Source organism: Aedes albopictus, chromosome 1 (genome assembly GCF_035046485.1).
Source record: "Aedes albopictus strain Foshan chromosome 1, AalbF5, whole genome shotgun sequence".
Classification (NCBI taxonomy): Eukaryota; Metazoa; Arthropoda; class Insecta; order Diptera; family Culicidae; genus Aedes; species Aedes albopictus.
This window is the reverse complement of record NC_085136.1, coordinates 247,639,260-247,665,649: the sequence shown is the minus strand read 5'-3', so window position 1 is coordinate 247,665,649 and position 26,390 is coordinate 247,639,260. Positions and strand designations below refer to the sequence as shown.

General features: G+C 43.1%; 1 protein-coding gene across 1 annotated transcript in view; it reads right to left on the bottom strand.

The window, feature by feature from the left end:
- LOC134291456 (uncharacterized) overlaps nucleotides 1–24,646 on the bottom strand; it is a 39,173-nt gene extending 14,527 nt beyond the window's left edge. The window contains exon 1 of the mRNA XM_062859215.1: nucleotides 24,526–24,646. Within this exon, the coding sequence (XP_062715199.1) occupies nucleotides 24,526–24,646 (121 nt within the window). The remainder of the gene's footprint in view (nucleotides 1–24,525) is intronic.
- Between the last annotated feature and the right edge of the window lie 1,744 nt (nucleotides 24,647–26,390).

Genomic DNA, 26,390 nt, shown 5'->3' with positions numbered 1-26,390 from the left:
TTTCCGATTGAATTTAAGAGGAATCTCTGAAGGAATTCTGAGAGGACACTGTGAAGTAATTCCAGGATGAATCAACGATCAAGAACAAATCAATGCACACTGGGCCAGGAACAGAGATTAGCAAGACAAAACCTCTAGCACATTGGGGTTACGTCCTATCAAGTTGGTGTCTTCGGCAAAGTTGTTGGGTTTTATCTGCGCCTCAAATTGCGCTTGGAATTTAGTTCGTAAAACCGCCGCATAGGTGGCGCTGCGGTACTAACTTTTTTATTTTACATCCTAGAGCTTTGGCGTATTCGGCAAAGTTGTAGAACAGGCAAAAATATGAATAGTTGTCGAAGACACTAAAACTGTAGCTCTTAAAATAACAAAATTACATTGAATTTTATAAACGAACGACTTAAATTTTCAGTTTTATGTCATTATCTTGTTTCTCAGCCTACATGTTGCCATGGCAACAGAAAACAACAATCGCAGCAGTCGAACAAGATCGTACATTTGAAATTGTACTTCACTCTTGCAACAATCATGCGTTTTGAGGTATAATACATACATTTGTCTAGGTATTACTAGTAGAAATTCCTGTTTTAGTGTATATGAGTGATATAGCGTAATCTGCACCTTCCTGATTTTGACTGAATAAAACGCATGTAGGTTAGTAAATTCGCTTCTTGAATCTTTTTAAACATTCGGGACCGCAACAAGACGCTGCCACTCACTTCACGCCCACCGCAAATTCCAGATTGTCGTGCATCCAAATAAGTTTATTTTCAGTATTAGACAAGTCTAACGAGGAGCCTAATTTGAGCCCAAACGAATTCAAAAAATAAACTGGATCGGATATAAGTTAGCTGAGATATTGTGGTTGGCGTGAAATGGATGACAGCGTCTTTTGAGCCCCAACTTTACCTTTGTTTTATCCGTTTTCACGTCAAATCTGAAACAATATCAACTGCAACAGAAAATCTGAAAGATTTGTCAGATAAAAGTTTTCGAATTATTCACTTCACAGTTTTAGTGCGATTACAAAATAGCAGAATGGCTAGAGGTAGATTTTTTTATTTCACTAATAGAGTATTCGTACCCTTCTCATCCTACGAAGAACACGGGACTGAAGTGCTGTTTGTTTTGTTTCTTATTTTTGTACTTTTGTTAGAAGTGAGCACAAAAAAAAACAAAAAGAACAGAATCAAACGGTGCCGTAATCGCTTGTTTACAAATAGGATGAATTTGGGATCGTGAGATTACTTATGACACTTGCACCCTAATTATTATATCAAGCGTAATGAGTTGACGAGCATATTTTAAAACATTTCACCATCGGGGCGATTGATTTAATTTTCATATACTGGCGATGATCGCATATGAATAAGAAATCCAGCATATATGGGACTAATATGCGGTCATAGGCAGTTTAAGATTCCACCTACTTCATCGACAGTTTTATTTTCTAGAAAAATCCCGCAATATTCCGCATGGTAATGCTGCTTAGGCAGCATCCATTTATTACGTAACGCTAAAATCCCCCTCCGTCACACTTTTTTGTATGAAAACCCGAAAATTTTTGTATGGGCCGTAACGCTTGGCCATACTCCCCCCTCCCGTAATTTGTGGCTGGCGCCTTACTTCAATCATACTTAATATAATAAATATATAAGTGAATTAATATACCTTTTGTCCGCTATCTTCACAACCCACAAAGGCCGTGAATGGATAATTTGTTAACTTTTATCTGATAAATTCTTCAGTTTTGCTGTTGATATTGTTTCTGATTTGGTTTTAAAATGCATGAAACAAAAGCATAAAAGATACTAGAAGTGAATTCACCTACGGAAAATGCGTTTAATTCGGGCAAAATCAGGAAGGTGCACATCAACAGCCAGCGATATAACATTCATATACACTAATACAGGAATTTCTACTAGTAATACAAATGTATATATTATTCCTCAAAACGCATGATTGTTGCAAGAGAGAAAAACAATTTCAAATGTACGATCCTGTTCGACTACTGCGATTTTTGTTTTCTGTTGCCATGGAAACATGTAGGCTGAAAAACAAGATACATATTGACATAAAACCGAAAATTTAAGTGGTTCGTTTATTAAATTCAATGTAACTTTGTAATTTTAAGAGCTACAGTTTTAGTGTCTTCGACAACTATTCATATTTTTGCCTGTTCTACAACTTTGCCGAAGACGCCAAAGCTCTAGGATGTAGAATAAAAAAGTTAGTACCGCAGCGCCACCTATGCGGCGGTTTTACAAACTAAATTCGAAGCGCAATTTGAGGCGCAGATAAAACCCAACAACTTTGCCGAAGACACCAACTTGATAGGACGTAACCCCAATGTGCTAGAGGTTTTGTCTTGCTAATCTCTGTTCCTGGCCCAGTGTGCAATGTATATCAAGAGGAATTCATGAAGGAAGTTCAGGAAGAATCTTCGAAGAAATTTCAGAAAGAAAAGGAGTTTGAGAAGAAAGCCCCAAAAAAGTTCTAGGAGGAACCATCGAAAAATATTCAAGAATTCCAGGAAAAATCCTCGAAGGAATACCATGAAAAACCCCTGGATGAATTTAAAGAGGAATCCTCGAAGGAATTTAGGAGGAATCCCCGAAGGAGTTCTGTTAGAAACACTTGAAATAATTTATGGAGGAATCCCCGCAGGAATTCAAAAAAAAAAAATCCCGAAAAACTCAAGCACGAATTCGAAAAGTATTCCAACTATAACCCACTAAGCAATTCCAGCAGGAGTCCCCAAAAAATTCTACTAGGAATTTCCAAGGGAATTCGAGAAAAAATCCCCCAAGGATTTCTAGGAAGAATTAACGAAAAATATCGAGAAGGAATCTCTGAAGAAGTTCCAGGAGAAACTCCTAAGTAAATTCTAGGAGGAATCAACCAAGGAATTCCAAGAGAAATCCCCGAAAGGCTTCCAGAAGAAATTCTCGAAGGAGTTCTAAGAGGAACCACTGAAGGAATCCCAGAAGGAAACATCGAAGCAATTCTAGGAGGAATCCCCAAATAGAAATTTCTAGAGAAATACCAGGACGAATCTCAAAGAGGAAACTCCAAAGAAAACCCAGGAGGAATTTCCGAAGAAAATTGCAGATGGAATTCCCGTATAAATTTCAGGAGGAATCCCCGACGAAATATCAGGAGAAATTTTAGGAACTCTAGGACGAATTTCCGAAGGAATTCTAGGAAGAATCCCCGAAGGAGTTCCAAGTGGAATCCCCGTATGAATATCAGGAGGAATTCCCGAAGAAATACTAGAAGAAATCCCCGAAGAAATTGCAGCAGGACTCCTGGAGGAATTCCATGAGGAATCTCTGAAGGAAATACAGGAGGAATCTCCGAAGGAATTCTAAGAGAAATCATCAAAGAAACTCCATGAGGAATCTCCGACGAAATATCAGGAGGAATTCTCGAAAGAATTTCTAGAAAATCTAGGAAGAATCCCCAAGGAAATTTCAAGATGAGGATTTTGAGCGAAATCTTTCGAAGGGAATCTTTCGGATTGGGGGAATGACATGCAGAAGGTATCCCCTAAAGAATTCCTGGAGCAATTCCAGTAGGAAATCCAGGAGGAATTCTTGTAGAAACTCAATGAAATGCTCCATGAGATATGTGTAATTATAATAAATACTAAGGAATTTATTTAAGGAATTCCTACAAGATTCCCTGAAAGAGCTCTTGTAGGCATTCCTGAATTAGCTTCTGGAGAGATCTCTGATGTAACTCATGGAGGCATCCGTGAGTCAACCTGGAAACTTCTTAGAGAACCCCAGGAGCGATCCCTGGAAGAACTCCTGAAAGAATCCTTAATGAAACTTCTCATGGAATCCCCCAAGAATATCCTAAAGGAATCTCAGAAGGAACTCTTATACAGGAATCCCTGAATAAGGGAAATCCCTTAATTCTCCTGAAGGCATCCTTGGATCCTCCTATACCTAAGTCTCTCTGCAGGAACTCCTGGAGAGATTTTTGAAGAATCCGTGAAGAAATTCAGGAGGAATCTCTGGAGAAACATCTGCAAGAATCTTTGAAACTCCTGGAGGAATCTCTGAAGAAACTTCTTACGGAATTCTTGATGGATCTCCAGAAGGCACTTATGAGTCCTCTCGAAAGAATCTCTGAAGGGACTTCTGGAAGGATACCTGAGCGAACTCCTGTTCAAATAAGCTTCTGAAGGAATTACAATTGAACACCTGGAGGCATACCTCCTGCTGAAGCTATTAGGATCCCTTAACAAACTCCTGGAGAGAATATCGAAGGAACTTCTGGAGTAATCCTGGAAAGAACTCCTGAAAGAATCTCTGAAAAATTTTCATAAGGCATCCCGAAGTATATCCAAGAAGAATCCCCGAAGATATTTCAGGAGGGATACTAGACGGAATTCTTGTAGGAAGCATTGATGAAACTGCCGGAGTGATCCCTGAATGATCTCCTTGAGCGATCCCTACAAAACGTCAGGAGAAATCCCTCGTTGGAATTCTAGAAGAATTTGTAAAGGGTGTTTTGGAGGAATATCTGAGGAAACTCCTGGAATAGTTCCTAAAGAAAATTTTGTAGGAATTTCTGAAGGAACTTCAGAAGGAATCCCTGAAAAAACTCTCAGACCCTGAGGATCTTCTGGGTGATTCACTGATGTATCTCTAGAAGGCATCCTTGAATCCTCCAGAAAGAACTTCTGAAGGAATTCCTGGAGTTTTTCCTGAAGGTACACTTGTCGAGATCTTCCTGAGATCTTCTGAAAAAATCAATACTGGATCAATAAAAAATCATGGAGGCATCACTGAATCTTTCTGGAAAAATCTCTGAAAAAAATTCTGGAGAGATGTAAATGATGAACAATGAATAAAATCTCGTGATAAAATAAAAAAAAAGTTCATAGAACTCGTATGTAAAAGAACACTCTGAAATTCCATTTGAATTTCTTCAGAAATTCTTAATAAGTCTTCTGCAGAGTTTGTCTAAAGGAATAGAAAGAAAAAAATCGACAGACTATCGCTACAATGACCAGACTTCAAATTGTTAGAACGTATGGTTTTCAATTTTTGTCTCATAAGGGCAAATTCTTTAGTAATTGATTTTTTTATTCGTATTCTCTTAATAGTATTTTTATTGAAACTTAATTTTGTTCGTGCACTGATCACCGGCGCGAAAAATGAAAATCGGCGGCGTGGCAAACAGCGGCGTATGGCGCGCCGCCGATACCTCGGTCGGCGTCGGCGTGGGACAAAAAGTATCGGCGGCGGCGGCGTGGCGCGGCGGCGCACAGGTCTAACAGAGACGATTAAAAAAACTTTTTTGCTTGCCCTTATGTCGGTCTTGAGCGCTACTTTACCAGCAGTGAACACTACCCGCCTCATTTAGTGCTCGCTGCATACGCCAACTAGCCCGTAGGCAGGCGCAACGCAGGTCCACAATCGCTTGAGCCCACCAGTAAGCTAGTAGTCTCCCATTTCTAGGGTGGGCGTGCCTAGGCATGGTCGCATCACGCTACTAGCTGGTCACCACTTAAACCGAGTAGGTTTCGCTCACGGTGGAGCGCCTCCCTAAATACCCCTTCTTCGAAGTATGATGTCTTCAACCTTCGAGGGCATGGCATTGGCATAGCCGCCTCTTCCTCAACCCGCTGTCTGCTGTCGATACTCTAGCGAACCGCCAGGTGATCACTGCACAGTGTTCGAAATCGATGATTTTGCGATCAAAATTAAATAACTTTTTTTAGGTTGGTTCTAGAGGTTTGGCATGTTCTACAAAGTTTGTCTGCATGTTAAAAGGCGTCTTTTAATAAAATGTAATAAATGATTAATCCCCCTAGAAGTGAGATAAAAATTATTTTTTTCAAAATATTTTTTTAGCAGTTTGACGTCTTCGGCAAAGTTGTAGCCCATAATAAGAGAAACAAAATTGTAGAACATGTCAAAGCTCCACCTCTTACGGTTTTCGAGATATGGGGCATTTTGTGCGAAGTACCCCTAAAACTAGTTTTTTCAGTGTAGCTTCAACAGATAAAATCCTACAGTTTTGTGACCTTCTACAAACTTATTCAGGACGTCAAAATACACATACACATACAATACACAAAATACACATATCCGAAGATATCAAGTCATTATATCTTTAAACAAAAAAGTTATAGGCAAATTTAGCATATTTTAATGTGTACTTTCACCTTAAGTAACCATTTCCGGCGCAAAATGGCGCAGATGGCTCAGCCGGTAGTTGAAAGATTAGACTTTTTACTATCACTTGAGGGTGGAAACCCTCGTGGGTAATAGTGGGAAAGGTGGTTTAAATACAAGGCAAACACTTATTATTTTGCCTGTGATACAAGAAAAAAAATAATCATTTAGAAGCCCACAGTAATTTTTACTGCACTGTGTTTCTTCCGGCAATATCTTTACAAAGTTTCTGCAGAAACCAGTGAGTTTTTATTACTAAAAATTGAAAATAAAAACTGAAGAAAATATTGTTATAACCCGAGAGTTATAACTAAAACTAGTTCTAAATAAAAGTATTGAATTTCTTCAAACTTATGACAACATATCTATACCCAAACGATTGACTACCTACCCAATAGTCATAACATTGAATGGCTACAGTGGTAAGAATATTGAATACGTTTTGATAAATATTTTCGCAGTTCTAATTAAGACAATTGTAATTCTTCTTGTAACATTCTTCAATACATATTTGACGATTTTCTGGTGAAAATAAAGTAAATCTTTTATATCAAATGATCAATTCGATATAAAATTTTATTTTCAGCCTGATTTTCGTTAAAAGTACTGTTAAATATATGAAAAAGACATCAATTAACTCATGATACAGACGATGGGACGTCAAAACTTGTTATAGGTTAACGTCAAGTGATTAAATATAATGTTTGAAATAAAAAAAAAACTATCGCATTATTTCTCGGCACATCCTGAATTATATTGATTTATATCTGATATATTTCAATTGCTTCTCAGTTGTAAGTCAAACTCGTGAATTACAGAAAAAGCTGTTAATCTGCTATCGGACGAATCAAAACTTCTTCTGATATTTTCCGATACTGATTCCGTAGTTGAAAATTCAAACAATAAATATAACTATAAATACATGAAAAAAATCTACTCTGTGTTTTTATGCACATCTTGAACTATTTAATATTTCTTTTTTCTTATTCCTAGCGCTGCATAACTTGAATATTGCCCCCCAAAAAAAACTTCAAACAGTTAATTTTAAAAGTAACTTTATCAGAAATTGCCTGAACATCTGATAGTAAACAATATGAATTCAAAATCATCAATAAAACATTCTGTTTGGTAAAAACAATGCTCAAAAACGACACGAATGCACCATTGGTGTAAAGTGTCGCTAATTTAGGTAAATAAATAAATAAATAATGCTCAAAAATGTTGCAAAATATTGTCGGAAGTTACGCAATGCATTAAAAATTACAGCGGGCTCCTAATGATTTATTTTTATTTATTTTTCTTGTATTACAGGCAAAATAATTAGTTTTTGCCATGTATTTAAACCACCTTTCCCACTATTGCCCACAAAGGATTCCACCCTCAAGTGATAGTAAAAAGTCTAATCTTTCAACTACCGACTGAGCCATCTGCGCCATTTGAAGCCGGAAATAGTTAATTAAGGTGAAAGTACACATTAAAATATGATAAATTTGCCTATAACTTTTTTGCTTAAAGATATAATGACTTGACATCTTCGGAAGAAATGTGAATTTTGACGTCCTGAACAAGTTTGTAGAAGGTCACAAAACTGTAAGAGCTACACTGTTGAAGCTACACTGAAAAAACTAGTGTTAGGGGTACTTCGCACAAAATGCCCCATATCTCGAAAACCGTAAGAGGTGGAGCTTTGACATGTTCTACGATTTTGTTTTTCTTATTATGGGCTACAACTTTGCCAAAGACTTTGAACCTCTAAAAAATATTTCGAAAAAATAAAATTTTTATCTCACTTCTAGGGGGATTGATCATTTATTACATTTTATCAAAAGACGCATTTTAACATGCAGAAAAACTTTGTAGAACATGCCAAACCTCTAGAACCAACCTAAAAAAAGTTATTTAATTTTGATCGCAAAATCATCGATTTCGAACACTGTGCACTGTGAGTGTAACCATCGCCTACCCTCCAGTTCGAACTACTTGTTAGGAAAAGTCTACAAAAAGTAACGTCAATATTCAACTCCGCACCGTTCCGACTAAAGGTACTCTTGGTACCGGCATTAGCCAGATCGACATCTAGCCAGTGTCTCTAGCAGGATCTGACCCCCGCTGGTTCGTGAAACGGATTTCCCATTCCACGACCCAAGCAATAAAGTCACCGACATTCGCTCTGTCAGCACCGTCATACAGTTCAGCATCTGCGTGAACTGCTCGATCGACCACCGTGGAGGCGCATAGCAGCTACAGAAGAAGACTCTGTTTACTTTGGCGACCACGAAGCCCCCATAGGTAGCAGACACCAGCTCCTGTACGGGGTATTTACCCATCGTCCATATCGCCGTCATTTTTCTGGACACATCCGAGACCCAACTGCCGTTGCCTACTCGGTATGGGTCCGCTATGATGGCGATATCCGTCCCCCACTCATTAACCGCCTGACAAAGTAATTGCTGAGCTGCCACAGTGATTCAGATTCAGCTGCATTACCAGCACTGTGGCTTGTTCGTTGCGGCTATCTTGAAGGTCGGACACCTTGCACCACCCGTTGGGGGCCTGTAGTTCACGGATTTTCCGGAACAAATCAGACAAATGGGTGGATTCGTGCAGCCTTGTGCCTTATGGCCTTCAGCGCTACATCGCCTACACAGCTTGCTCCTGTCAGGGCCTTTGCAGTCCCATGACTTGTGTCCTGGTTCCAGACACCTGAAGCAAACCTCCGGTGGCTCATGAAAGGTCAACTTGATATTCCCTACATTAACGGATTTATTTACGTCCACCACAGGTAGCTGTAGCAAGGCTACCCGTGTCCCTGCCGGCCCCTCCCGTAGTCAAACGGCTGCGGTGGTCATCTACACCTCGCACTGTTGCCGTAGTGCCGTGACGAGCTCTTCCGCTTCAGTGACCTCGTCTAGGTTCTTCACCTTCGGAGTCGCCTCTACTGTAAGAGCCCTCACCTCGACCCCTTCACCAAGGACCTCTTCCGCCAGATTTTTAAAAGTGGCGTCCTTGTGTTCCTTGTTGCACTTGAGCTCAAGGATCATTTCATTCGTACGAGTACGTCTAATACTGCGCTGCGCACATATGCTCCCAGATCCACGAGCTTGGCGTCGCTTCGCATCGTCTTCAAGACGTCCGAGTACTTAGACTGTTCAGTCTTTCACACGAATGACACTTAAGCCGATGACATAGTAAGGCGGCGCGTGAAACGATACGCAACGCGTTTGTCGATCACCTTTCATACACGCGTCGAGCAACGCGATGCATGACACAGTGACGCGCCTTGTGACGCGTATCCGAAGCGAAATTACCGATGCCCAGCACCATAATTACAAGCATCAGCAACGCTCAAACCACGACCAAACTCACACCTGACCTAGCACCTGACCTAACCATTCCGCCATGACGATTTCACTCAAACAGCACACACCAGGCGCACAGAATCATGAGACGGTCCTAGCAACCATCAGTTCCCCGTACAGCAACTTGTGCAGGCAAATTTCGGTGGAAATACTTAAAGATTTTAATATTATCTTTATTCCTGTTTGGATTCCACAAGGAGCTTCTTTTGTAAATCCTCCAGGAGTTGCTTGTGAGATTCATCTAGGACTTTCTTTTACAAATCCTGCAGGAGTCTGGAATCCCTTTAATAGTTTCTTCTGGACTTCCTCCAGTTTTTTTTCTCATTCCTCATGAAGTGCCTTCTGGGATTCCTCCTGGAGCGCCCCAAGAATTTACTCAGTTCACCGGGAAGTCCTCCTAGAGTTTCCCAAGAATTAGTCTAAGTGTTCTTCAGGCATTTCTCTAGAAGTACCCAGAGGTTTTCTTTAGGAGATTCCAGGCAATTTCTACAGAAGCCCCCAAGAGTCTATCTTGGAGGGATTTTCTCCAGGATTTCCCTGGAATTCCTTTTGGCGTTTCACGAAAATTTCTCCTGACCCCTCCGAGAATTTCTCCACGAATACCTTTTCCTTTAGAAGCTTCCGATTAATTCTTGCAGCATCTGTGGTACAAATCCTCCAGAATTTCTCTGGGAATTTCTCATTGATTAGACTGCGAATAGCTACATAAATTATCCAAAAATTACCTCCAGAACTTCCATGAAATTTATTTCAGGAGTTCCTAAAGAAGTCCTCCAGCAATATTGCATGGTTCTCTCAGGATTTCTCTGGAGTTTTACGCGGCATTTCCCAAAACTCCTAAAGAAGCTCCTCCGATTTATTTCCAAGAGTTCCCCAAAACATTCCGGATTTTTTTTTCAGAAGTTAGTCGGGAACTCCTATACGATGGTTTCGAAAATTCCTCCAGCAGTACCTCAGCAATTCCTCTAGGAGTTCCTCGGGAATTCCTCCAGGAGTATCTAGGGAACTACTTTAGGAAATCCTCAATAATTCCTACAAGAAATCCTAGGGAATTCCTCTAGGAGTGTGTTCCTAGAGGCATTCCTGAGTGATAGCCTTGGTGATCCTCCAAGAAATCCTCGGGAATTCCTCCATCAACTCTTCAGGAATCTCTGCAAAGATATCCAAGCAACTTCTACAGTAGTACCCGAGAGCTTATCAACTCCCAGGGAATTATTTTAAAAGTTTCATAGAAGTTTCTCCACCAGTCCTAAAGATTTTTCCCAGGAATTTCTCGGGAATCTCTCCATGGCTTCCCCACGAATACCACGGGAATTCCTATAGAAGTTTCCAAAAATTCTTGCAGCATTTGTGGTAGAATCCCTCCAGTATTTCCCTGGAAATTCATCAATGGTTTTCCGGAAAAAAAAATACAAAAATTATACGAAAATTCAAACAAGAATTTCCACGAAACTTACTTTAGAAGATTATCAGGAAGTCCTCCAGTAATAATTATTACTTACACATAAGTTTGCTGAGACAAACCAAAAGTTAATTTTTGTTACGCTGTATGGTTCTCTCCAGGAATTCCCAATTTTTTTTATCAGTCTTAACGAGATTTTTAGCCCTAGGCTAGTTCATCTCGGGACCCACGCTTTACATCCCTTCCGAAGGAAGAACTCACATTTTGTGAGTTTTGCCGGAAGTGAGATTCGATCCCAGGTCCTCGGCGTGATAATCAAGTGTTCTAACCATCACACCAGGTCCGCTCCACAGGACTTCCCTAATATTTTTCCAGGTTTTTTCCCGAAAACTCCTAAAGAAGTGCTTAGGATTTATTTCCACGAGTTCAACATGAAAAATTGAAAATTCCTGCATGAGTTCCTCGGGTAGTCCTCTGGGAATTCTTTGGAAATTCCTTCACAATATCGTAGGGCATTCCTCCAGAAGATACTCGGAAAGTCATTCTGGATTTCCTCGGGAATACTTCCAGGAGGTCCTCGGGCATTCCTTCAGAAGTTCCACGGGTATTCTTTCAGGAGATCATCGGGAAATCCTCCAGAAGATCCTTGGGAAATCCTCCTGCAGATCGTCGGGAGAATTTCTCAATGAGTTTCTTATGATTTCCACCAGAAGTCCTTTGGGTACTCCACCAGGAATTCTACGGGAATTCCTCCATAAGTTTCCCGAGAATTCTTCCATGAGTTCCTCGGAAATTTCTTCAGGAGTTCATCCAGGAATTCCTCGGCGATTCCTCCATGAGTTCTTCGGCAACTCATTCAGGAAATCTTTGGGAACCCATGCAGAGGATCCTCGAAAAATCTTCCAGGAGATCCTTGGTGATCCTCCAGGAAATCCACGAGAATACCTCCAGGAGATCCTCGGCAATTTCTCCAGGAGTTCTTCAGAATTTCTCCAGCAGATCCTCGAGAGCTCCTCAAGGAGTTCATTGGAAATTTCTCCAGGAGTTTATCGAGAATTCCTCCAGGAGTTCTCGAGAATTCCCCGAGAACTCCTCGGCAATTCTCTCTGGGATTCATCGGGAATTCCTGCAGGAGTTGAATGTTTCTCGGAAATCCCTCCAAGAGAATTCCTTTGGAGTTCCTGAGGTTTTTTTTGCAGTCCATCGGGAATTTTTCTAGATTCCCCGGATAGCCACTGCAGGAGTTTCCCGTGATTTCCTGAGAATTTCCTGGAGTTATTCATAGGAACATCCAGTTGATCTTCTGATAAACTCCTAAAATAACTCTTGATATTCTCCTGGAAGTATTCTCGACAAAATTCTAGACTCCTGGAAAAACTCCCACGGATCTCCTTGAGAAATTTCCCAGCAACTTCTTTGGGAGGTGTACCCAAGAATCTCCAGAAGAAATTCCCGACGAATTTCCGTAGATCTCCTGGATGAGTTCCATCTGCTGGAGGTGTTCTCGAGGAACCCCTAAAGGAATTGTCGAGGAATTCCCCAAGAACTCCTGCAGAAACTCTTGGCAAACTCCTGGAGAATTCCCGAAAAGCCTTGAAAGAGTTCCCACGGAACTCCTGAAGGAATTCCAAGGATTCCCTAAAGGAATTCCTGAGAAACTCCAGGAGGAATTCTCGCAGAACTCCTGTAGAAATCTCCGAGATACGCTTAGAGGTTTACCCGAGATTCTCTTGAAGAGATTTCCGAATGACTCCTAGAAGAATCTTCGAAGAACTCGTAGAGAAAATCCCGAGGAAATTCTAGGAAGAATTTCTGAGGAACTCCATGAGGCATTCTCGAGTGAATTCCGAGGAATACATGGAGGAATCCCTAAGAACTTCTTAAGAAATTCAGGAGGAACTCCTAAAGAATTCCCAAGGGGCTCCTGAAGAAACTCCCGGAAAACTTGTAGAAGAATTCCCGAAGAACACCTGGAAGAATTCTCGAGAAACTCTTGAAGAAATTTCTGCAGCAATTCTTGATGAAATCTTGAAGGAGTTCCGGTGGAACCCCCGAAGGGATTCCGGAAAAAAAAATACTGGAGAAATCTTAACAAATCTTCGAAGAACGAAGAACAAATCTAGAAATTCTAGACGTAGTTTTGTTTGAAATTCAAACGAAGCTCTGGTGAGAATATCCGAATGAAAAAAATAAAAAACATCGGTAATACTTTTAGAAAGAGTCTCTGTTTTTAGAGATATTTGGAAAACTAGACCAGAAATCTCAGATAAATTCCTAGGTAGGGTCTGGGACCATTTGGGCAGTAGCACCTATTTTGGGCACTTGCTGCTATAACTCAGTCAATTTTAAACCTATTCACAGCAAAAAAAAATCATCCCGCCCGATGTAATTCATTCCGATGTACTCAATAATCAATGTAATCACGATTCCTATGTACAATTACATCGTTTTGATCTAAAATCGTTTGTTCTTATGTGTACATCGTCCGATGTTATATTCCCGACGTATTGATCGGGTTGCAGCAGTTCAGATGTAATATTACACAACAGTTTTTTCTGTGTTGAATTGATTTTTGAGACACGGTCAGATACGCATCTAGCCATGTTAAAAAATTCATGTCAATCGGTTTAAAATTGACTGAGTTATAGCAGCAAGTGCCCAAAATAGGTGCTCCTGCCCAAATGGTCCTAGACCCTATATGAAACTCATAACATTTATAAAAATAAAGAATCATTGATGGCGTGAATGAAATGAAAAATTATATTAACAAGTATTTGATTGCTCTGGAAGTTATCTTGAAAAAATTTGAAATAACCAACAAATTCCTGAAAGTTTTGTTTTCTATAAATAATTGCTTATCTAAAATTAATTCAATACTTTAGCGAAATTCCCTAGAAATGGTTGTTTTCATATCTGAATAGTACCACAATCAAATCCACATCAATCACAATCCATCACAATCCAAACCTCCTTCGGATGGGATTGGATGAACCATCCACCCTCAAGTGATAGTAAAAAGTCTAATCTTTCAACTACCGACTGAGCCATCTGCGCCATTTGAAGCCGGAAATAGTTAATTAAGGTGAAAGTACACATTAAAATATGATAAATTTGCCTATAACTTTTTTGCTTAAAGATATAATGACTTGACATCTTCGGAAGAAATGTGAATTTTGACGTCCTGAACAAGTTTGTAGAAGGTCACAAAACTGTAAGAGCTACACTGTTGAAGCTACACTGAAAAAACTAGTGTTAGGGGTACTTCGCACAAAATGCCCCATATCTCGAAAACCGTAAGAGGTGGAGCTTTGACATGTTCTACGATTTTGTTTTTCTTATTATGGGCTACAACTTTGCCAAAGACTTTGAACCTCTAAAAAATATTTCGAAAAAATAAAATTTTTATCTCACTTCTAGGGGGATTGATCATTTATTACATTTTATCAAAAGACGCATTTTAACATGCAGAAAAACTTTGTAGAACATGCCAAACCTCTAGAACCAACCTAAAAAAAGTTATTTAATTTTGATCGCAAAATCATCGATTTCGAACACTGTGCACTGTGAGTGTAACCATCGCCTACCCTCCAGTTCGAACTACTTGTTAGGAAAAGTCTACAAAAAGTAACGTCAATATTCAACTCCGCACCGTTCCGACTAAAGGTACTCTTGGTACCGGCATTAGCCAGATCGACATCTAGCCAGTGTCTCTAGCAGGATCTGACCCCCGCTGGTTCGTGAAACGGATTTCCCATTCCACGACCCAAGCAATAAAGTCACCGACATTCGCTCTGTCAGCACCGTCATACAGTTCAGCATCTGCGTGAACTGCTCGATCGACCACCGTGGAGGCGCATAGCAGCTACAGAAGAAGACTCTGTTTACTTTGGCGACCACGAAGCCCCCATAGGTAGCAGACACCAGCTCCTGTACGGGGTATTTACCCATCGTCCATATCGCCGTCATTTTTCTGGACACATCCGAGACCCAACTGCCGTTGCCTACTCGGTATGGGTCCGCTATGATGGCGATATCCGTCCCCCACTCATTAACCGCCTGACAAAGTAATTGCTGAGCTGCCACAGTGATTCAGATTCAGCTGCATTACCAGCACTGTGGCTTGTTCGTTGCGGCTATCTTGAAGGTCGGACACCTTGCACCACCCGTTGGGGGCCTGTAGTTCACGGATTTTCCGGAACAAATCAGACAAATGGGTGGATTCGTGCAGCCTTGTGCCTTATGGCCTTCAGCGCTACATCGCCTACACAGCTTGCTCCTGTCAGGGCCTTTGCAGTCCCATGACTTGTGTCCTGGTTCCAGACACCTGAAGCAAACCTCCGGTGGCTCATGAAAGGTCAACTTGATATTCCCTACATTAACGGATTTATTTACGTCCACCACAGGTAGCTGTAGCAAGGCTACCCGTGTCCCTGCCGGCCCCTCCCGTAGTCAAACGGCTGCGGTGGTCATCTACACCTCGCACTGTTGCCGTAGTGCCGTGACGAGCTCTTCCGCTTCAGTGACCTCGTCTAGGTTCTTCACCTTCGGAGTCGCCTCTACTGTAAGAGCCCTCACCTCGACCCCTTCACCAAGGACCTCTTCCGCCAGATTTTTAAAAGTGGCGTCCTTGTGTTCCTTGTTGCACTTGAGCTCAAGGATCATTTCATTCGTACGAGTACGTCTAATACTGCGCTGCGCACATATGCTCCCAGATCCACGAGCTTGGCGTCGCTTCGCATCGTCTTCAAGACGTCCGAGTACTTAGACTGTTCAGTCTTTCACACGCATGACACTTAAGCCGATGACATAGTAAGGCGGCGCGTGAAACGATACGCAACGCGTTTGTCGATCACCTTTCATACACGCGTCGAGCAACGCGATGCATGACACAGTGACGCGCCTTGTGACGCGTATCCGAAGCGAAATTACCGATGCCCAGCACCATAATTACAAGCATCAGCAACGCTCAAACCACGACCAAACTCACACCTGACCTAGCACCTGACCTAACCATTCCGCCATGACGATTTCACTCAAACAGCACACACCAGGCGCACAGAATCATGAGACGGTCCTAGCAACCATCAGTTCCCCGTACAGCAACTTGTGCAGGCAAATTTCGGTGGAAATACTTAAAGATTTTAATATTATCTTTATTCCTGTTTGGATTCCACAAGGAGCTTCTTTTGTAAATCCTCCAGGAGTTGCTTGTGAGATTCATCTAGGACTTTCTTTTACAAATCCTGCAGGAGTCTGGAATCCCTTTAATAGTTTCTTCTGGACTTCCTCCAGTTTTTTTTCTGATTCCTCATGAAGTGCCTTCTGGGATTCCTCCTGGAGCGCCCCAAGAATTTACTCAGTTCACCGGGAAGTCCTCCTAGAGTTTCCCAAGAATTAGTCTAAGTGTTCTTCAGGCATTTCTCTAGAAGTACCCAGAGGTTTTCTTTAGGAGATTCCAGGCAATTTCTACAGAAGCCCCCAAGAGTCTATCTTGGAGGGATTTTCTCCAGGATTTCCCTGGAATTCCTTTTGGCGTTTCACGAAAATTTCTCCTGACCCCTCCGAGAATTTCTCCACGAATACCTTTTCCTTTAGAAGCTTCCGATTAATTCTTGCAGCATCTGTGGTACAAATCCTCCAGAATTTCTCTGGGAATTTCTCATTGATTAGACTGCGAATAGCTACATAAATTATCCAAAAATTACCTCCAGAACTTCCATGAAATTTATTTCAGGAGTTCCTAAAGAAGTCCTCCAGCAATATTGCATGGTTCTCTCAGGATTTCTCTGGAGTTTTACGCGGCATTTCCCAAAACTCCTAAAGAAGCTCCTCCGATTTATTTCCAAGAGTTCCCCAAAACATTCCGGATTTTTTTTTCAGAAGTTAGTCGGGAACTCCTATACGATGGTTTCGAAAATTCCTCCAGCAGTACCTCAGCAATTCCTCTAGGAGTTCCTCGGGAATTCCTCCAGGAGTATCTAGGGAACTACTTTAGGAAATCCTCAATAATTCCTACAAGAAATCCTAGGGAATTCCTCTAGGAGTGTGTTCCTAGAGGCATTCCTGAGTGATAGCCTTGGTGATCCTCCAAGAAATCCTCGGGAATTCCTCCATCAACTCTTCAGGAATCTCTGCAAAGATATCCAAGCAACTTCTACAGTAGTACCCGAGAGCTTATCAACTCCCAGGGAATTATTTTAAAAGTTTCATAGAAGTTTCTCCACCAGTCCTAAAGATTTTTCCCAGGAATTTCTCGGGAATCTCTCCATGGCTTCCCCACGAATACCACGGGAATTCCTATAGAAGTTTCCAAAAATTCTTGCAGCATTTGTGGTAGAATCCCTCCAGTATTTCCCTGGAAATTCATCAATGGTTTTCCGGAAAAAAAAATACAAAAATTATACGAAAATTCAAACAAGAATTTCCACGAAACTTACTTTAGAAGATTATCAGGAAGTCCTCCAGTAATAATTATTACTTACACATAAGTTTGCTGAGACAAACCAAAAGTTAATTTTTGTTACGCTGTATGGTTCTCTCCAGGAATTCCCAATTTTTTTTATCAGTCTTAACGAGATTTTTAGCCCTAGGCTAGTTCATCTCGGGACCCACGCTTTACATCCCTTCCGAAGGAAGAACTCACATTTTGTGAGTTTTGCCGGAAGTGAGATTCGATCCCAGGTCCTCGGCGTGATAATCAAGTGTTCTAACCATCACACCAGGTCCGCTCCACAGGACTTCCCTAATATTTTTCCAGGTTTTTTCCCGAAAACTCCTAAAGAAGTGCTTAGGATTTATTTCCACGAGTTCAACATGAAAAATTGAAAATTCCTGCATGAGTTCCTCGGGTAGTCCTCTGGGAATTCTTTGGAAATTCCTTCACAATATCGTAGGGCATTCCTCCAGAAGATACTCGGAAAGTCATTCTGGATTTCCTCGGGAATACTTCCAGGAGGTCCTCGGGCATTCCTTCAGAAGTTCCACGGGTATTCTTTCAGGAGATCATCGGGAAATCCTCCAGAAGATCCTTGGGAAATCCTCCTGCAGATCGTCGGGAGAATTTCTCAATGAGTTTCTTATGATTTCCACCAGAAGTCCTTTGGGTACTCCACCAGGAATTCTACGGGAATTCCTCCATAAGTTTCCCGAGAATTCTTCCATGAGTTCCTCGGAAATTTCTTCAGGAGTTCATCCAGGAATTCCTCGGCGATTCCTCCATGAGTTCTTCGGCAACTCATTCAGGAAATCTTTGGGAACCCATGCAGAGGATCCTCGAAAAATCTTCCAGGAGATCCTTGGTGATCCTCCAGGAAATCCACGAGAATACCTCCAGGAGATCCTCGGCAATTTCTCCAGGAGTTCTTCAGAATTTCTCCAGCAGATCCTCGAGAGCTCCTCAAGGAGTTCATTGGAAATTTCTCCAGGAGTTTATCGAGAATTCCTCCAGGAGTTCTCGAGAATTCCCCGAGAACTCCTCGGCAATTCTCTCTGGGATTCATCGGGAATTCCTGCAGGAGTTGAATGTTTCTCGGAAATCCCTCCAAGAGAATTCCTTTGGAGTTCCTGAGGTTTTTTTTGCAGTCCATCGGGAATTTTTCTAGATTCCCCGGATAGCCACTGCAGGAGTTTCCCGTGATTTCCTGAGAATTTCCTGGAGTTATTCATAGGAACATCCAGTTGATCTTCTGATAAACTCCTAAAATAACTCTTGATATTCTCCTGGAAGTATTCTCGACAAAATTCTAGACTCCTGGAAAAACTCCCACGGATCTCCTTGAGAAATTTCCCAGCAACTTCTTTGGGAGGTGTACCCAAGAATCTCCAGAAGAAATTCCCGACGAATTTCCGTAGATCTCCTGGATGAGTTCCATCTGCTGGAGGTGTTCTCGAGGAACCCCTAAAGGAATTGTCGAGGAATTCCCCAAGAACTCCTGCAGAAACTCTTGGCAAACTCCTGGAGAATTCCCGAAAAGCCTTGAAAGAGTTCCCACGGAACTCCTGAAGGAATTCCAAGGATTCCCTAAAGGAATTCCTGAGAAACTCCAGGAGGAATTCTCGCAGAACTCCTGTAGAAATCTCCGAGATACGCTTAGAGGTTTACCCGAGATTCTCTTGAAGAGATTTCCGAATGACTCCTAGAAGAATCTTCGAAGAACTCGTAGAGAAAATCCCGAGGAAATTCTAGGAAGAATTTCTGAGGAACTCCATGAGGCATTCTCGAGTGAATTCCGAGGAATACATGGAGGAATCCCTAAGAACTTCTTAAGAAATTCAGGAGGAACTCCTAAAGAATTCCCAAGGGGCTCCTGAAGAAACTCCCGGAAAACTTGTAGAAGAATTCCCGAAGAACACCTGGAAGAATTCTCGAGAAACTCTTGAAGAAATTTCTGCAGCAATTCTTGATGAAATCTTGAAGGAGTTCCGGTGGAACCCCCGAAGGGATTCCGGAAAAAAAAATACTGGAGAAATCTTAACAAATCTTCGAAGAACGAAGAACAAATCTAGAAATTCTAGACGTAGTTTTGTTTGAAATTCAAACGAAGCTCTGGTGAGAATATCCGAATGAAAAAAATAAAAAACATCGGTAATACTTTTAGAAAGAGTCTCTGTTTTTAGAGATATTTGGAAAACTAGACCAGAAATCTCAGATAAATTCCTAGGTAGGGTCTGGGACCATTTGGGCAGTAGCACCTATTTTGGGCACTTGCTGCTATAACTCAGTCAATTTTAAACCTATTCACAGCAAAAAAAAATCATCCCGCCCGATGTAATTCATTCCGATGTACTCAATAATCAATGTAATCACGATTCCTATGTACAATTACATCGTTTTGATCTAAAATCGTTTGTTCTTATGTGTACATCGTCCGATGTTATATTCCCGACGTATTGATCGGGTTGCAGCAGTTCAGATGTAATATTACACAACAGTTTTTTCTGTGTTGAATTGATTTTTGAGACACGGTCAGATACGCATCTAGCCATGTTAAAAAATTCATGTCAATCGGTTTAAAATTGACTGAGTTATAGCAGCAAGTGCCCAAAATAGGTGCTCCTGCCCAAATGGTCCTAGACCCTATATGAAACTCATAACATTTATAAAAATAAAGAATCATTGATGGCGTGAATGAAATGAAAAATTATATTAACAAGTATTTGATTGCTCTGGAAGTTATCTTGAAAAAATTTGAAATAACCAACAAATTCCTGAAAGTTTTGTTTTCTATAAATAATTGCTTATCTAAAATTAATTCAATACTTTAGCGAAATTCCCTAGAAATGGTTGTTTTCATATCTGAATAGTACCACAATCAAATCCACATCAATCACAATCCATCACAATCCAAACCTCCTTCGGATGGGATTGGATGAACATCTAACATATACACTGTTGTGCACATGTGTGTCAAAGCGGGAGAGGAAAAGAAGATAACCATGTGCGACTGTGGAATCGAGTTCAGTTCTAGGCCTGCTGGCGACGGAGATAGTCGAGTGACTCCGTAGCTTGAAGGAATAGAAGCGCCCGTCTAGCGAATTGAGAGTCGTGAGTTCGAGTCTCACCGGAGTACGTGGATTTTTTTTCATAATTCAAATCACAATTTGTTCATCGAGCACATGTTCTGTTGTGTACATGGATGTCAAAGCATTTTCAACAGTGTTAAAAAGGTGCTCGATGGGAGGCGAGTGGAGTGTGACGTCTGTTTTTCTGTGCGTATTTCATCTGAAATTATTCCAAGATTTGAATTATTGGTTTGGATCAACAACATAAATATTATTTTTCAGCTTTCAAATGTCTTCAAAAGTTTTCACATAATTTGAAAAATCTTCAATATGTCTTCACAGAAGTTCAAATGTTCAAATCTGGCATCCCTGTTCATCTACCACGCTCCATTCAATACCTCACCTAGCAGGCTAGCCGAAAAATGAATCGTCCGTGGCACTCGTCACTCGAACACTTCAAAGACTCCTTGGTTCAAGTACCAAGGCTGTAGTAGATGACCAGCGCAGCGGTCTTATAATAAGATGAACCGAGTACAGTCGGGAAAAGATTTTCAAGAACACCAGTCAACTTTACTGCTGAAGTGGACATTTTTATCAAAAAATTTGTTACGACAACGGTGGTACACCCGCGTGAAACACAAAGTTATAAAAGTCGGATTGGTGATGAACGCAAGTCAAACGTTGTTCGATCTTCACCAGATATCGAGTTTGATTATCACAGCCATTAGGAAATGCTCGTAAAATGCTCGTTTTCTGCACAGCATGCTCCTGCATCAGCCCCAACTGCATCGCCCCTGCGAACCGTTCCGATTATATTACTCCACTTGCTCGTAATTAATATTCACATCCAGTAACTCCCTCAATTTTTCATCGTTTTCTTCGCTTATTGCAAAAAATGCTAATATTAATATTTTTTCTCTCCACTTCCAGGCAGCTGCTCCCCCCTCCCCGTCTTGCTTGGACACGGGAAACTCGATACCACCACGCCAAGGAAACGCGCGCGCGAAGGAAAATTCGAGTGACGGAAAAGTTTGCGAGAAAAAAAATCCCCTTTCCGGCAACGAACGCGGCACGGAGTCTGGGAGGGCAAATGGAAACGCACTGCCCAGTTTCCTGAAGGAAGGAGAAAAAATCTGTCCGAGCCAACCTACCTCCTAATAGTACCTAGTGGCAAAGTGCATCCGACATTACGGTCCCGTCCTTTTGGCGCTCCTCCACGTGCCGCGGATGTTGACGGCGACTTCCACGACGGTCGCTCACGGTCCACGAAATCGATTCCCCGGCTGAAACATGACCTTTTTGCAACGTGCACAATGGTTTGAAAACCAAAAAACTGATGACAATACAATCATTTAAATTTGGGAAAGATATGACTATTCTACATCATGAAGTTAAAAAGTTTCTAGTTGTAGTGTCCGTACGCTTATTTCGGAACAGTCAAGACAAATCGATTCGTGCACAGTCCCGCATGCCTGAACGGGGATATATATTTCGCCACCCGAAAATCATCTATTTTTAACCGGCCCCAACTACAGAAACTTACCCTACTTCCTGCCACGCAGACCGCTTACCTCTTTCCACAACTTTCCAATAATCAAAGACTTTTTTTTCCACTTGCACGATTACACACAATTTATTTCTAATAACACAACATAACTTTTCGATTTACCCGACTGACTTCTATATCGCATCCGATCGCGTCAAACATCGTTCACAAACTGTCGTCTCCCGTCCGCTGTGCAGTGCATGCCCGTTCACCGCCTTCCTGCTCATTCATTCGTTTCCATTCATGATCGCCTTCCTTTTCTCCACATCGACTCGTCCTCAGAGAGAAATCCGAATCAAAGCTCATGTTCGAAAGATGGGCAGAGCTGTGCGTTGCTGTTTCGGTTGTTTCCCATGTAAGAACACTGAGTAAAATAAGAGTGTGCATCTCAAATGAATTCAAATTGAAAACTTATCCTTTAAGACATCTATATCACTACACTAGTAAAAGGCCGGAAGAGGCAGAGCCAAAGGCGGGGAATCCACCCGGAGACCCATCGGCTTATAGACCAATATGCTTAATCGACATGGTGGGGAAAATGCTCGAAAAGATCATCCCCAATAGAATGTTGTGTACACTGAGGATGTAAATGGTCTCTCGAGTAGCCAGTACGGCTTCCGGAAGGGGAGGTCGACCGTAGACGCTATCCTGTCGGTTACAAAAAAACCGCCGGGATAGCACTCGAGCATAAAAGAAGGGGGATTCACTACTGTGCAGTAGTGACTCCAGATGTAAGGAGTGCGTTTAATAGCGCCAAATGCTCTGGAGATTCCCGGGTACCTGTACAAGATTCTCGGAAGTTACTTCCAGAATCGAGTACTTGTTTACGACACGGAGGAGGGTCGGAAGTGCTTTCACATAACCTCAGGAGTCCCGCAAGGCTTCATCCTGGGTCCGGTGTTATGGAATGTCATGTACGTCAAGGTGTTGAGGTTAGAGTTGCCGGTGGGAGTACAGATTGTCGGCTTTGCTGACGACATTACGATCGAAGAAGTGGAGTTGACTACCACCCACTCGATCAAGGTTGTGGAGGCGTGGATGAGGACCAGGAAACTGGAGTTGGCTCATCACAAGACTGAGGTGACGGTTGTGAACAATCGGAAGTCAGAGCAGCAGGTGGTGATCAGTGTAGGCGATTGCACTATCCCGTCGAAGCGCTCCGTCAAACACTTGGGCGTGATGATCGACGATAAGCTTACCTTAGGTAGCCATGTTGATTATGCCTGTAAAAGAGCCTCCACAGCTATTGCGACACTGTCCCGGATGATGTCCAATAGCTCTGCGGTGTACGCCAGTAAGCGCATAAGCTTCTGGCTAGTGTCGCTACGTCCATACTAAGGTATAGCGGCCCGGCGTGGGGCACTGCGCTAAGTACCAAATGATACCGTGGTAAACTGGTAAGTACTTACAGGCTGATGTGCCTGTGAGTTGCGCGTACCGTAACGTGTCACACGACGCTCTCTGCGTCATTACTGATATGGTGCCTATCGGCATCCTTATCAGGAAGGACATGGAGTGCTTCGAAATGCGCGGCAAAAGAAGCATACGCAGGACTGCCAGGATGGCCTCTATGGTCGATGGCAGCGCGCGTGGGACAGTTCCACCCATGGAAAAGTGGACCCATAGGTTGATACCGAGGGTAGATAGTTTGATTAATAGGCGCCATGGGGAAGTAACATTCCCCTGACACAGGTCTTTTCAGGTCATGATTGCTTCCGACAGTACATATCTGCACCGTTTCAGGCATGCGGATTCTCCCGAATGCCCAGTGTGCAATGGTTTAGAGGAAACGGCGGAACACGTTTTGTTCGTGTGCCCGCGTTTTCGCACAATGCGTGACCGCGTTTTCGCACAATGCGTGACCGCATGCTTGTCACATGCGGAGAGAACACAACTCTGGACAATCTTGTCCAGAGGATGTGTAGGGATGAGTTTAGCTGGAACACCGTTTCAACGGCTATCACCCATATCGTCTGGGAGCTACAGAGGAGTTGGAGCGTGGACTCGGAGAATGGCTAGTTCAGATGCGGTACATGAGGTGGTCCAGAGGTTCGGAGTCGGCTTCGTAGGTCATGCCGGTGTCGAGATCGACCCTTACAGCGATTAAGTGGCCGCAGAGAGGAAGTCCCGGTAGCGTTGCTGTCGTGGTGTCGGACTTTTTTATGGAATGAGGAATTCTGTTGGTTGGCAAGACCTTTGAAAAACATCATTTTGCACTACCTGACCTTGCCTCCGCGGGATTACTTCGTAGAGAGGGGTGGGGGGTGGGGGTTGGGCTATTTGCACACTCCGGGCATAAGGGCGACTCTGCATGCCCGAACCTGTGCAAGTACCACCTGAAGCACCCATGGCCCGACAGGAATTGTGTCAGGTGAAAGTTCACTTCGCCATGGAGCCTACACGTCCACCGGGATACGCTCGGTATGAGCCTGTGTGTCCACCTACCCTTGGTCGAAGAGTCCCAGACTCTCTGCCATTTCACCATGGACGAAGCTCTTGCGTTTCTTCGCGCACCTCTTGTACCTCTTTCTTCGTGGCACTCAACATACTCGGCCAGCACTGGTGCTATCGACAACATGCCCGCTAGCACGCATACCGTGTCTTTCGAGACGGTCTGGTATGCACTGGGCACCCTAAGGCACATTAGCCTGTGTGTGCTTTCTTGTCTATCTACATTCCTCTTCATTTTGAGCGCTACTGACGCGAGCAGCTTTCGCTTACTCGAGACAACTGCCCAACTGTTTGACATCATCCTAGATAATGCCATAACCACCACGCTCGCCCTCTTACAAGCATACTAGACATTACTACTGAAGTTCAACTTGTTGTCGACCATGACTCCAAGAAGCTTCAGTGAGCGACAAGACTCGATCGAGCACCTGCCTGTGGCGACCACTGCCTGTTGTGCAGACTTACGGTTGTTCACCACCACCACCACCTCCGTCTTGTAGTGTGCGAGTGTCAGTTGCCTCGACCTCATCCAGCCTTCCACTATGTCTATCGCATGCGCTGCCGTCAATTCCACCTCTTCAACCTCACCTCACCGTATACCACCAGGGTAATGTCGTCAGCAAAGCGAACCAACTTTACTCCCGGTGGTAGTGCTAGTCTCAATACGCCGTCATTAGCCGCGTTCCACAGTACCGGGCCCAAGATTGATCCTTGCGGTACCCCCGCGGTGACATTGTACTGTTTTTGGCCTTCCTCGGTGTCGTAAATCAGCACACTGTTCTGGAAGTAGCTTTCCAGAATACGACTTAGGATAGCCGGGACTCCTAAGCGAAAAATGGCGCTCTCTATGGCGGCCCAGCTAACACTATTAAAGGCGTTTCTAACGTCTAGCGTGACGATCGCGCAGTACCAAATGCCTCTCCTCTTTTTCTGCAGCGCAACTTCGGCCATTCCAGTCACTGACCTAATGGCATCCACTGTCGATCTGCCTTTGCGAAACCCAAACTGGCTGTCTGATAGCCCCGTGTTGTTCGTCCTCTCGGTGCAGACCAATAACCTCGACAGAATGATCCGCTCTAGGAGTTTCCCGGCCGTGTCTAATAGGCAGATTGGGGAACCTCGCTCGAACCAGGATGGTCTTGCAACGTGGGTGCCCATGGTCTTATCTCGTAGTGCGGGAACAACGTTTCCACAACCCTCTGCAGCATCACCGGAGAGCGTTCTGGTGGTGCAGATGGGCCTTTCGTTTTGTACATGACTACCCGGTAGGCATCTCCCCAGGGGGTTGTGTTGGCCGTCTGACAGAGATCATTGAAGCACGGCCGCTTACGCGCCTTGATCTCTTTGTTCAGTGCCAATTTTGCCGCCCTGTATGCCACCACTCGCTCCGCTCTCAACTCATCGGTCCGGGCTCTTTGCATCCTTCTCCTTGCCCTGTGGCAAGATGCGCGGAGCTCCGCGATTTCTTGACACCACCAGTATACCGGTCTTCTTTCATTCCTGGGTATCGATCGTCTCGGCATTGCCGCGTCACACGCTCGTCTCAGGGTACCAACTAGACCGTCGCTAGACAGGTAGTCGGGGTACTGCTCCATGAGCAGCCGCTCCGAAAATGCCACTTCCGGCGGCTCACAGATACTGAGCGGACACTCCGACCAGCCGACTTCTATCATGCCCTTTGCAGCCGCTTTTTTCGCTACCCCAATTGGAAGCTTGATCGTCGCGATATGCGTGCCTGCTGGGCCCCGCCTGATGTGGATCGATGCGCTTAGCGCGTCCACATTACACTGCTGCTGAGAGACAGCAGAGAGCTCCTCCGCGGTGGCGATCTCACTGGAGAGTCGCCTCCAGCGTCAGAGCCTTCACCTGTACCTTCTCACCTAAAACTTCCTGATATAAGAGATATAAGAGGAGCCCTTGTTGACGGCTTACTTCTT